This window comes from Xylocopa sonorina, chromosome 8 (genome assembly GCF_050948175.1).
Source record: "Xylocopa sonorina isolate GNS202 chromosome 8, iyXylSono1_principal, whole genome shotgun sequence".
NCBI lineage: Eukaryota > Metazoa > Arthropoda > Insecta > Hymenoptera > Apidae > Xylocopa > Xylocopa sonorina.
Window position 1 is genome coordinate 3,733,262 of NC_135200.1, and position 13,573 is coordinate 3,746,834.

The 13,573-nt window shown below is 35.9% G+C and overlaps 2 protein-coding genes across 3 annotated transcripts; both read left to right on the top strand.

Moving 5' to 3' along the window:
• The first annotated feature begins 2,047 nt into the window (after nt 1-2,047).
• On the top strand, nt 2,048-8,380 carry Rop (Syntaxin-binding protein Rop). Of its 2 annotated transcripts, none has more exons than XM_076899607.1 (11): nt 2,048-2,089; nt 3,454-3,750; nt 4,237-4,340; nt 5,157-5,305; nt 5,405-5,620; nt 5,689-5,787; nt 5,870-6,077; nt 6,165-6,413; nt 6,487-6,677; nt 6,810-6,964; nt 7,043-8,380. In XM_076899607.1, exons 1-11 carry the CDS (start codon nt 2,062-2,064, stop codon nt 7,102-7,104), a joined length of 1,758 nt encoding a protein of 585 aa, XP_076755722.1. In that variant the 5' UTR covers nt 2,048-2,061; the 3' UTR covers nt 7,105-8,380. The 2 variants fall into 2 exon arrangements, with proteins under 2 accessions (XP_076755722.1, XP_076755721.1); XM_076899606.1 differs by lacking the exon at nt 4,237-4,340 and adding an exon at nt 4,649-4,752.
• A 126-nt stretch (nt 8,381-8,506) lies between these two features.
• Ass (argininosuccinate synthase) lies at nt 8,507-13,296 on the top strand. Its single transcript, XM_076899616.1, has 9 exons — nt 8,507-8,725; nt 8,788-8,856; nt 9,005-9,250; nt 9,318-9,463; nt 9,536-9,800; nt 9,929-10,067; nt 10,156-10,257; nt 10,314-10,488; nt 12,287-13,296. The coding sequence occupies exons 1-9, from the start codon at nt 8,618-8,620 to the stop codon at nt 12,321-12,323; spliced, it is 1,287 nt and encodes a 428-aa protein (XP_076755731.1). The 5' UTR covers nt 8,507-8,617; the 3' UTR covers nt 12,324-13,296.
• The last annotated feature ends 277 nt before the right edge of the window (nt 13,297-13,573 follow it).

Below are 13,573 nucleotides of genomic sequence, written 5' to 3' on the forward strand. Positions count from 1 at the left end.
ATTGTTCACCCTCTGACCCAGAAATGGGCGTTGGAATATTACGTAACCCGACACACTTGCTCGCAGCAATTTAATCGAAATAACGAAAAGTGACGAATGATATCCAAACGGAGAATCTACGGGCGAACGAATACACCGCTATCCGGAATAATTTAAAGGCTCGTACGCTCGAACGATTGGTAAGCCAAACAAATGCTAATACAAAGGAAACATTCTTCGCTCGCAGAAGATGAAAAAAAACGTTCTTTCGTCTGTCAACTTTGTTTACCGAGAGATAAACGTAGCGAGACTACCACGAAATATAGCGCGTACGACATTCTTGGGAATGTACACAGAGCAGGGAGTTTTGGTACGACCGTACGATGACAGGCTCACTCCCTACACTTGTTATGCAACGGAGCGTGCGGACCCGGCTCCGAGAGTGCCGGCTAGCGAAATGAGCGAAATAGCGTTCTCGTGGTACAGGGCGCACGTGCATCTGCAAGATTCACAGTATCCAGACACACTTTTATACACGCAACCGCGTATATAACTTCTCTCCCTCTGGCTCTCTTTCTTTCTCCATTTATTTCTTCCTACCTCCGCTCGTTCGTGCCATTCTGTTTAATCTCACTCGCTCCACTCTATTTACCGGGAAGACGCGTAACGTCGCATATACGAGACATTCTACGTTTAACGTAAAAAAGAGAGAAAGAAAAACAAAGCAGTCTCACTCACCGCAGACGTTCAGCCAACCCTCGACCCGGCAGGGATACTCCAGTTTCATCGTGGACCGTTGCAGCCGAACACCGAGTACCAAAGATGTATCACACAAGTGCACTGGTCACATAAGAAAACGAGTGGAACAGCCCGTAATCAGGACGTGTTATCACTGTTAAACAATATCCGCGGCACACATTCTCCCGTGCGTTCACGCGACGCGAGATAAACCGGCGTACTTTTTGAACCCGGCACGGGAACGCGCGCAGACCGGACCGATACACGAAATCACGGAGCAAGTAAACGGAGAAATGCCAAAGTGTCGCGTTCCTACGGACGCGGCCGTACACACTGTCTGGCGTTGCGCGCGCAAACCGTCGACACGATCCACGCACACCGGCGAACAAATCCGAACTAACCGAACAAACCCTCTCACGTCCTCGTTGAGCCGATCTTCTTTCTCCTTCCCTCTCCCGCTGTTTTCCAGCCAGCCCCTCTCGTTTTCAGGTGGTGCGCTTATTGTCCGCATTTCTTTTACGCATAATTAGTATTTCGCCTGCTTCGATTACTTTTCCGATCGGAACAATTGATTCTCTCTTTACGCGCAGAACACGTACCGTTTCAAATAATCAGCATTAAACTGAACATAGGGTTTCAAATGATTCGATGTTAGCGCTTGTTCGATTATCGAAATCAGCGTTCTATGATTCGATCTATCGAAACTATGAAACGACGTGCCACCATTTTGATTATTCTAAAAATTGATGAATTATAATGTTAGTAGGATTATATCCTTTAACTGTATTAATTATATCATTTGAAGCTATACTAATAATTAATATTAAACAAGTAAATTTTGATGTTACAGTTTATATTAGTTTATAATTTTGAAAATACTATTTTCCAATTCTATCTATTATTAAAGCTATCGTAAATCTTTTAAACGACTCGAAATATTACTGCAGGATTTTATTTTTACGATACGTAACTGTGAATTTAATTACTTTTACAAGGTTTCACAAGAAACTTTAACATTATTCGTATATAGAATATTCATCACTTAATAAATCATATCTCTCTTGCTTACTGACAAAATGTTCATCGTCGTAATTACATTGAACCACTTGAGATTATCCTCTTGTATCGTCTAGTCTTCACTTATGAATAACAAATTAATTTTCTGCAAGTAATCGATTTGGAGAAATTTACAAATAAAAGGAATTATCTATTAAATACACCAGCAGCCACGGACCGGAACGTTACTGTTAGATAATCGCGAACTACCAGATAATTTCAGAATTATCTTCTTCCTCGTACGAAAACGCCACCTACTAACCAAACGTACAGTCAGTCTCCATCAAAATGGCGCTGAAAGCACAAGTCGGTCAAAGTGAGTAACAAAAAATAATATAATTTTTCGCGATATGAACAAACTTTAGAGACTTGCTTGCATTTCAATACCGATGTAATGATGTAGATTAATTTGATATGAAAATTATATCGGCGAAGCCACTGTCAAAGTCCGTAACCTACAAAGGGGCGTATGTGCTGTGATGATTTCATCGTTTACGAAGCGGCTGCTAGATAGAAATGTCAAATCTGTATTTTCGAGTCGCGTCATTTAAATGCTTTACGAAAAGTCGCATACATTATTGCGCGGAATAACATAAATTGTTAAAATGTACATGCACGTTTATCAATCTTCCTATCTCATCGGATGTAAAAGCGTACTTTATTGATATTTTATCTTAGTAAATGTGCAGTTGTAGTCATTCAAAGTTAAATTAGTAATTTTTATTATTAGTAAAAATAAATTATTGTCTCATACGTGCATCATCGATTTTACAATGCGCATCGTTGACATATAACTTTGCTTGATCCTCTGTTATTTAATTAAAACTGTACGATTGATTATAAATAAAACGAATGTTAGTAAAAATTATTGAAATGGCCTTTAAATGAAATCATTCTTATTTTTTCTAGCATGTTTTCGATAAAATATGGTCTTTTTTCGCACAAACGTTACGGTGCCTTTTACCGAACAATAGCAATAATTAACACGTAATATGGAATCTTGGAATATTTATCTTTCATACGACTGTGTTAAATACTGTAATTGGTATACCAACATTTATTCTGCATTCCGATAAATCTCAATCGCTTATACTTCCTAATTAACAAAGCCTTTGTCTCCGTGAATAATCATCTAGGCGTAAAATCTAAACATCTCTTCGTTCTCATACGCTGTTCGAACCAAGGCTCTTTATTCTTTAGATACGATCCTGTCTAGGTGACGTCATTACTCCATAAGAACGATCAATACACGCTGAGAGCGCCAAAAGTTTCCCCTTTTAATTTTTACCTCACCCAAATATACTCATACAATGATTGTGAACAAATAGAGCATCACTAATCTTATAAATATATCTATATTTAACAACTAGTATAGTTGATTTGTGTCCAAAAAATTTTTTTGTCGTACTCTTACTATGTATATTCAATATGCGACGAATGATGTAAATGTCGATCAAAAAGTAATAATAATATGTTAATAATTATATAAAGTATTAATATTTAAAATACGCAAATGTTACTAAATAAAAAATCTTATCCATTAATTTGCAATGAACAGCTACGCGAGAAGTACACGTTTATTGTAAATGATATGTAAGGAGGCTAGCGCTCCATAATTTTCTCTAATATTTTAGATATCCATAGTTCTTTTTCACCATTCAATTCTTTCCTGTTTTGCAGAGATTATGAATGAAGTAATTAAACAAAAGAAGACGGGGACAAGTGGTGTACAATGGCGTATCTTGGTGGTCGATCAGCTGGCAATGCGGATGGTGTCGGCGTGCTGCAAAATGCACGATATCAGCGCTCAAGGCATCACCTTGGTCGAAGACATTAACAAGAAGCGAGAACCGTTACCCACCATGGAGGCGATCTATCTGATCACACCATGCAATCCCTCTGTCCAGAAGTTGATCGAGGACTTCAGTAATCCTACTAGGACTACTTACAAAGTCGCCCATGTTTATTTTACAGAAGGTACGTCGCATTTGGTGCCTCTCGGAGCACAGTGGACAATCATCATAAAAGACTACTATCAAGAATCACGATGCTTTAACTCCACCCAATAGTCTATACGGACAATCCCCGTATAACACGGTACTGAAACTTTCAAAACTACATGAAGACTAGTACAAAAAACAGAATTCGATTTAGTTATAAATGGCACAAACTGCATTATTTCGCTTTTAAAATTACTAAAAATATACTAAATTAAGCAATGAATCAAGATCGTATTAAAGGAACGTCGAATTCTCTGCATAAAAGTTACGTGTTATACGGAGACCACCTATACATATTACTTCTCGCGTACACACGAAAATCCATTCATCTTCGATTTTGTTCTTGTTTCACAAAGTACACGTTCGACAAACAGGAAATCGAAATGAAATTGTACGAGGACGGGCATTCCGGTACACTCGATTTCAGTAATCCTCGTGAAATTCTAAGTATATCTCTTTACAGCATGTCCCGATGAATTGTTCAAAGAATTGTGCCATTCGCTGGTAGCTAAACGCATAAAGACACTAAAAGAGATCAACATCGCTTTCATACCGTATGAGGAACAGGTAAAGCAAAGAAAACTGTAACAGAGAAACCAAATGTCTAATAACTGTACGTTCTCCATGGTGGCGGACACACGTTCATATTATACATGAACAAACTCATATCGACATTCGATATCCGTTATATACACCTTATCTATCCACACCCTTACACGATATTTTGCCTCACCAGACCACCTCTCGATTTTTTCGACCAGCAAACGCAACAAATATTGACACAATTATCTAACTTCATCTTCTATACATTCCCTATTTCGCATATAAAGCACGTATACTAACGACGGAATGCATTCATGCTTGCACGCGACCAGTGTGTCCGGAGGAGCTGTTCAATGAACTCTGCAAGTCTCTCGCCGCTAAAAAGATCAAAACCTTGAAAGAGATCAACATCGCTTTCCTGCCTTACGAGTCGCAGGTGACGAACAAAAGAAAAGCAAAATCGTAGTTACTAATAGTAGTTGGGAATCGCGATAGTTGCTATTTCCGATTTTCTCAGTTTTTTTCGGTGAACAGAAATTTTCTATACTCTTCAGTTCTTTATTTTAATGGGGTGGAACGTAGGCGAAAGACTTCTGTAATTACCTAACATGTATGTTCTCGTCTTTCCTTTCGCCTTCAGACTTCAGTTATTCTTTTTCAAAGCATGTACGTTCTCTATCCTCTGTTATTTACTGTTATTCTATTAATTACTTTTCTTTTTCTGTATGTATGTATGTATTTTTGCTATCTGAAGTACATTGCTTCAAGTGTAAGACTATAATAGTTTAATACGTAATAAATCGGAATAAAGATAATGCTAAAACGTACATAATTAAACAGGTCTTCTCCTTGGACTCAAGTGAAACATTTGCTTGCTTTTATAATCCATCCTTCTCCAACTTGAGAACAGCCAATATGGAAAGAATAGCCGAACAGATTGCCACACTTTGTGCTACTCTCGGAGAATATCCATCGGTCAGATATCGCAGGTATAACGTTTATATTGTACTTAAAATAATAATGCTTTTAGTTTCCCCATTAACAGTTTTTGTTACAATTGAACTTTACAATATGATTTATTTCCACAGTGACTTTGATCGAAATGTTGAGCTCGCACACATGGTTCAACAGAAATTAGATGCTTACAAAGCAGATGAACCAACAATGGGTGAAGGACCTGAGAAGGCACGCTCTCAGTTACTTATACTGGATAGAGGATTTGACTGTGTTTCACCGTTATTACACGAATTGACACTTCAAGCTATGGCATATGATTTGTTAGACATCGAGAATGATGTTTACAGGTAAACGAAACGATAAGTGTACGTCATTAATTTCAACTGATATTTTAATCTTAGAAATCTTTCATCAGATTCGAAGCATCAGCGGGAGTACAAAAGGAAGTATTATTGGACGAAAATGATGATCTATGGGTAGATCTTAGACATCAGCATATTGCTGTAGTTTCACAGTAAGTCAAAAATAATTTAAATATTAATTGCAAACGAAAATTACGGATGTATGATTTACGAATGTCTATTGTTCGCTTCTAGGAATGTTACCAAAAATTTAAAGAAATTCACAGAATCGAAAAGAATGCCGCAAGGAGACAAACAGAGCATGAGGGACCTTTCGCAAATGATTAAAAAAATGCCACAATACCAAAAGGAATTGAGCAAATACGCGACACATTTACAATTAGCTGAGGATTGTATGAAACGTTATCAGGGAAATGTAGATAAACTGTGCAAAGTGGAACAAGTATGTACAACACATTTGTTTTTAAAACCACTATCGCGTATTAATTTATTTATAAGGTTTAACGCATGTTGTGTATTATTTTACAAGGATTTAGCAATGGGAACAGACGCTGAGGGTGAACGAATCAAAGATCAAATGAAAAATATTACGCCAATTTTACTTGACCAGACTGTACATCATTTAGACAAATTACGAATTATTGCGTTATACGTTATTAGTAAAAATGGTATTTCTGATGAGAATCTAAATCGTCTGGTTCATCACGCTCAAATATCTGCTGACGATAAACAAACCATAGTGAACATGGCAAATCTTGGTCTTAACATTGTTGTAGATGTAAGGATTTTATCTTATCGATTATAAATATATTACGTATCCGTTACTTCACGGTATCCTATTGTATTTGTAGAGTGGTAATCGCAAAAAATTGTATACTGTACAACGTAAAGAAAGAATTACAGAACAAACGTATCAAATGAGTCGTTGGACGCCGGTTATGAAAGATATTATGGAAGATGCTATTGAAGATAAACTTGATTCCAAACATTTCCCATTCTTGGCCGGACGTGCGGCTAGTTCGGGATATCACGCACCGACAAGGTATAATAACAAATTACAAATTACATTATGTGGCACTGAAAATCTATTGTAAATGCTATAGTATATATCTATTTATATTTTTAGTAATGTATGATAATATTTGTATGACGTAATATTGTATCTTGTTTCCAGTGCAAGATACGGGCATTGGCATAAAGATAAAGGTTCGCAGACCATTAAGAATGTGCCGCGATTAATCGTTTTCGTCGTTGGCGGTGTCTGCTTTTCTGAAGTACGATGCGCCTATGAAGTTACAAATGCTATAAAAAATTGGGAAGTCATAATTGGTACGTGTCTCTGTTACAAGAAACAGTGTTACTTAATTAAGTTAATTTTAATATATAAAATTTACTGTTTTATACCAGGTTCATCGCATATAATTACACCGAAGTCCTTCTTAGAAGATCTCAGTAAACTTCACGTATAAAGAATCTTCTGTGTTGTAAGCAAAATAAAAACACATTCCCGCATTCCTAATATGCCATTAGCTTTGGCTCCGTCAGTAATATCAGCTACGAAATTTTATGAATGATCTCGAATATACGATGAAAATATTATAAAATAAGGAACACACACAAAGTCAATTGTTTAAGTCGCGTAGCTAGTTAGCGACTGATTAAAAGAAACATTGGAAAATGTCATATCATAGATATCGTTTGTCTGAGATGATAAACGGCGCCAGAAAGAGTAGATATCCGGTATATTAAGTGCCTGCGCGAATAAAAAAATTAATATGGAACTACTAAACATGTTGGCAATATTGACGTAAATCGCACGGAGGTGCTTAATGGTAATTTAGGCTCTCGAAGGATCTAGCTCGGATGTCGTATGTTATTCTATGTCATGCTAGCCCTTTGTTAATAATAAACGACATGTTCGGCAGAGAAATTTGATGTATCGTAGTGGAGAGTCGCGATGTTCGTGTAAATTTCTCGTTATTAATATTTCGTTATCTCCCGCTCGAAAAATTATCAATTGTTATACTATCGTAAAGATGATTAAGTACTCAATTTCGCTTTGCGGAATCAGTATTCCTTCTTCGATTCACGTGCAAACAGAATATCGTATATAATACTGACATATAATGCTTTGGTCGTATTATTTTCAGTTACAAAAATCATTTGGTAAAAACATGAAAAGCATACGATTAATATTTATTTTTTAAATAGTTATAAAATATTTAAATATCGTTAAAGATACAGATATTTAAATACCTTATTGTACAATAGCACGGTATAGATGTATATTTAGTTATTTATTGCAATTTTGTTACATTCTCAGTTTGTTGTTAAACGAGTACATTTATGTAGCATGTATTGTGTATTAATGTATAGTACAAATGCCGCTTTTAATTTATCTTAAAGCGCGCGTTTGTAGCAAACTGATGAAAATGTCCAATTACTAAAGACTTATAGCTGTTTAATTCAAAGTGAATATCTTTACCGTAATGATAAGTACTTACACATGTTGAGACTTCCGCTGCACATAAGAGGCAATCAAAGATCGCTTACAATCGGTGGAAGTTAGTCTGTTAACGATCGTACTAATTATTGATATCCGTTAATATTGTGATTAGCTAGCGGCGAGATTATTACAAAGTTTACGGTATTGATTATTATACAATATATTATATAGATATATATGTATGTAGATTGTAGTTTAAACAAAATGTTCTGCTTATAAAGGCCTACAATTCGCTCCAATTTTGTTCGTTTTTTATACGTACACCGTACCACGTTGACCAGAAACAAGACTTTAACAATAATAATACGCCACGCATAAGCTCATTGAATATTATGACAACTGTCCACGGGTTATCATTCATCACGGGTCAAGAGACAGACTTTTATACATATCTAACGAAATCCAACAGACGTTCTGAAACACTAATGCTCTGTCACTTGTGTTTGAGTCCACATGTTTCATCAGAACTGTGAAATATGTCCGAAACGGGAAATAAAATCGTTTTAGCGTACAGCGGTGGTTTAGATACATCGTGCATACTATTATGGTTGAAGGAGAAAGGATATCAAGTTATCGCCTATATGGTAAACCATTTAATATAATTGGTTTTTCATAGAATAGATAATGTGTGAAAGGTTTCATTCAGGCAAACATTGGACAAGAAGAGGATTTCGACGCTGCTAAAGAGAAAGCGTTAAAAATTGGAGCAGTGAAGGTAATAAAAAGAATTTTTGTTAATTTACAAATATCTGTTGTAAATTGGAAGCAAGCACGATATTTCCAGTTACCGCTAACATTTTTCACGATAATATTTAATTGTGCTGACTGATTTTTGTATTTATTTACGAATAATCGTGCACGAGGTCGTGATAGAGGATCTGAGAGGCAGCTTTCTCTCTTCATTCGTCTGGCCAGCAATCGCATGCGGACTTCTTTACGAAGGTAGATACTTGTTGGGTACAGCGATCGCACGGCCATGTATCAGCGAAGGTTTAATCAGAATTGCGAAAACTGAAAACGCATCCGTGATCGCTCATGGTGCTACGGGTAAAGGCAACGATCAAGTTCGCTTCGAGTTAAGTTGTTACAGCCTTAATCCTGAGATTCAGGTACTGCACTGTAATTCTACGTTCCTCTCATACGTATTTTATCTACTTAATAAATATTATCATTTAGATACTCGCACCCTGGAGGGAGAGAGAGTTTTATACAAGATTTCCAGGGAGGCCGGATCTCTTAAAGTATGCCCAACAGAACAATATCCCTGTCTCAGCAACACCAAAAGAACCATGGAGCACTGACGCAAATTTGTTGCACATTAGGTATGACTAAAATTGTTATATGTCAATAAAAGAGAATTCGTACGAATGTATATTATATACGTGAATGAATAGCTATGAATCAGGGATCTTGGAGAATCCTGCCACGGTAGCACCGAAACAGATATATAAAATGACCAACGATCCACTGAGTTCTACAGTGGAACCTGAAGAAATTGAAGTCCGTTTTGAACATGGATATCCATCATGTGTGAAAAGTTTAAAAACCAATGAGATATTCTTTACTCCACTTAAAATAATGCAATATTTAAACAAAGTCGGTGGTCTACACGGAATAGGACGCATTGATATCGTTGAAAATCGTTTCATTGGCTTGAAGGTAATTAAAATAAGATTTAACCCTTTTTCTGTCTCTGTTTGTATAAATATATTTTATGTATGATTAAAGAAGAACTTTGGATAGGTCCACACAACATTTGTTATACATTATTTTCATTAACATTTTAGTCTAGAGGAATTTATGAATCGCCAGGAATCAAAATTCTTTACGAAGCGCATCAAGACTTGGAAGTATTTATATTGGATCGTGAAGTCGCAAGGGTAAAATCTTATTTGACCGACAAGATGTCCGACTACGTTTACAATGGTAAAAATAACTAACAGCAATTAATCTAATATGAACAATATTTAAAAATGAAGAAGCACATTTAAACGCGAGGAAAAATGTCTTCTAGGTTTTTGGTTCTCTCCTGAATGTGACTTTGTGCGAAATAGCATACTGCACGCGCAGAAATACGTAACTGGCATGGTTCGATTGCAATTGTACAAAGGGAACGGTTAGTATTTATAAAATGAAATTTTCAAATAAAAATTAACTGCCTTACAATTTTAGTGTCTGTACTTGGCCGGCATAGCAATGCTTCTTTATATAACGCGAGTCTAGTTTCAATGGATATACAAGGAGGTTTCGAACCTGAGGACGTGGGTGGTTTCATACGCACCCAAGCTTACAGATTAATGGAATTTAATCGTTTCAAAAGGCAATACCATGTCTCAACTAGCTTTATGTAAGACACATTGAAATGTATGTTTGATAAATGCAATACAGCACTTAAATTTGAAGAACGTGTAGTTATTGAAAGAAGTTAAAAATTGTGTCGCTCATAAGGGCCATTGAAAGGAGTTGGCTTTCCAGGGTTGAACGCCAGCCTTGAATACCAGTTTTGAAGTGTTTTTATTTCATTTCACTTAAATCGATGTTGAAAATTTTACACTCGATTTATTCTGAGGACGAGGTCGTAATGAAAAACTGCCAGCACACACTTACTTTCAATTAGTTATTAATAATTAAACCTTACGATAATTAGCATATTTGTAGAGATTATAATAACGTATAATATGCATCGTTTTTTTTTTATCTGTATTAATAGTATACACAATGATATTTCCTTATCCACTCTAATAGATCCGCCACATAAGAGAAAACGTCAAACATGAGACAATATGTCAATTAGTATCTCTTCTATCAATGACTATGTAATACTCTCATTCTATTTCATTCTCTCGCTCTTTCTTTCCTCCTCTATTTATATATATATATATTTTTATTTATTTATTTATATATTTATATCTTTATGTGTAACATGCAAAATTATAGACTAAGAAAGGTATTTCTGTATATATACCTATAAATTAATAACCTGCAGTAACTTTGTATTCACATTTCCATCGTAACATTAATTCAAATATGTAATAAACGTCTCTTTTCTTATTTTTTAGGGATTAATAAGAGAACAGACAATATATTTCAAGTTGATATTGTTAAGTAAATCGAGAGTTGAGTGAAACACAACAGTTCGCTCATGTTTGATGTCACATTACCGAGTTTGCCGTTCATTAAAAGAAAGCACTGAAATTTAATACAAAATTCGTTCTACGAAGCATCTTCTTGTTGGCAATTTTAAAATAAAATAAATTAACCATACGTTAAGAAAATATATATTGGATGTAGGTTTGAAATTTTTTCTAAAGGTTTCTAGGTATATACGATGCATTCGCTGTAGGAAGATCGTAACTTTCATTTTTTTTCATTTATATTCTTCGAATAACATGGGTTGCATGACGAGCGTAGGAGAAAATTAAAAGGTTTCTATAGAATGATAATGGTACAGATCAAATGGAAGTCAAAGGGGGTAAACGTGCGAACAAACTTGGCCTAGTAAACAACGTTCTCTCTTACTTAACAACATCAAGCATTTCTTTATTTTTAGCCATTTATTCTTCATTTCATCATTATTATTTATGTACAACCAGCTTAATGTCTTACTATCGTTAGTCAGTAATAAGTCTACTAAAACTCATGTGCCATTGGAGATGATGTGCGTCCGTGGGAACTTATATAAAAAATTATTTTTTTTTTTTGTTTTTGATACAGCGGAGTGATTTTGGTGTTACTTACGAATTAGTTACGTCTTTACCTAGTAACTTATACTGAGATCTAGTAGGTTATACAATCTATCGGCCTCCCTTAAATATTACAAACCTTATCACATACATAGAGATGTGTGTATTAGTACTTATTACGTTTTTTTTGTTTTTTTTATACATAGATATCTGTATTCTGCTTAAATTGCTGCCAATGATTTCTCTTCATATGTACAATTACAAACCACGTATTATACAGCCATAATACCTAAACACATGCACTCTCCTTTCTCTCCTCCATTCTCGCTCGCATCCCTATGTCCATCTTTCCTCTCGCGCACTCTATTATTCCCTCCCCCTCTTTCTCAAACTCACTTTCTTTGTTAATTCTTTCTCCTTCTTCTAAACATTTGTTTCCTTTTTTTTCTTTCTTCGTTTTAGAATTCGTGTCACTATTGAGCTCGTTACTTTTACGTGACGTAATTTTATAATCAGAAGATAATTCTTTCAAACATTTTGAAGACACTTGCGATTGGTCAGTCTAATGGTACAATGTAGACGGTAATCCAGTGAAGAAACGAATTAAAACCATTAGGATTGCATTGTCGTTTAGCGAGGGATTCGTAATTTCTGAGTGAAACCGTTCTACGCGTATGGTATATAAAAACAGCAACACTCGGGACACGATAAATTAAACAAATAGAAAAATACCACGTACAGAATGTCGTTGAAAGCATCTGCTGGAAGATAAACACGTACCGGTCGTACATGAGACTATTTAAATAACCGCAAACGATTTTCTCCTCTATAAAATGTTCACCACGTTTTATAATACAATTCTCTACGGAGAAAATCGATTGCTTCCTTTCATCGTGACGCGACACTTCAATGTTTGCCTCTTTCACACATGCTAACACTTTCTGCCGTATATTACATCGCATTATTAACATACCACCTATCATACTCGAATATCAAATATATTGAATTTGCAATAATATATGCCAATACACACGTTCTCGAAAGTATCTTGCTCGAATACCGATGATCGACATTAACAAACGGAAACAGTAACCTACTCGTTACGGCCACACTTTAAACTCGACGCAACCTATGTCTACGACAATTCCATTACCTCCTCGGAACATCTCTTTACACCGAAAGGGCACTCTCTGATTTACAAGAACACAAAACACGATCGATCGTTCCACTCTCCCACCACGTTTTCACCCTCTTTTTTTTTCTTTTTTTTCTCCTTTTTCACGTTTAATGACACCCTCGCGAGACATCGTCTTACCGCATTAAGTGCATACAACAATTAACATACGGATGACTAAATCATTGTACATGCTAAACCCGCGAATATTAGCGTAGACGCAGTGATTAGATTGCTGAAGGGTCGACAGTGTCAAGATTTGATCGCAAATCTTGAATTTTGATTAGCAAACACCCGGCGAACGATCCGGGCGTGTTAAATAAAAAGGGAAATAATGTATGATAGTCTACAGTATTGCTAGAATTAGTATTCACGATCGACGAGTGCGTGATCGTGTTGATATGAAAGCGTACACAACACATGAGAATAAAGAATATCCCCCACAACTGGGTGCTTCGTTGATGTCATTATAGATGACATTCTTCCGTACATCCGCGCGGACATACTTAATAACAAAAAAACAGGATTGCGAACACCGGCGCGTATATTTTTCGACCTTTGGTTTTTCATCCTGT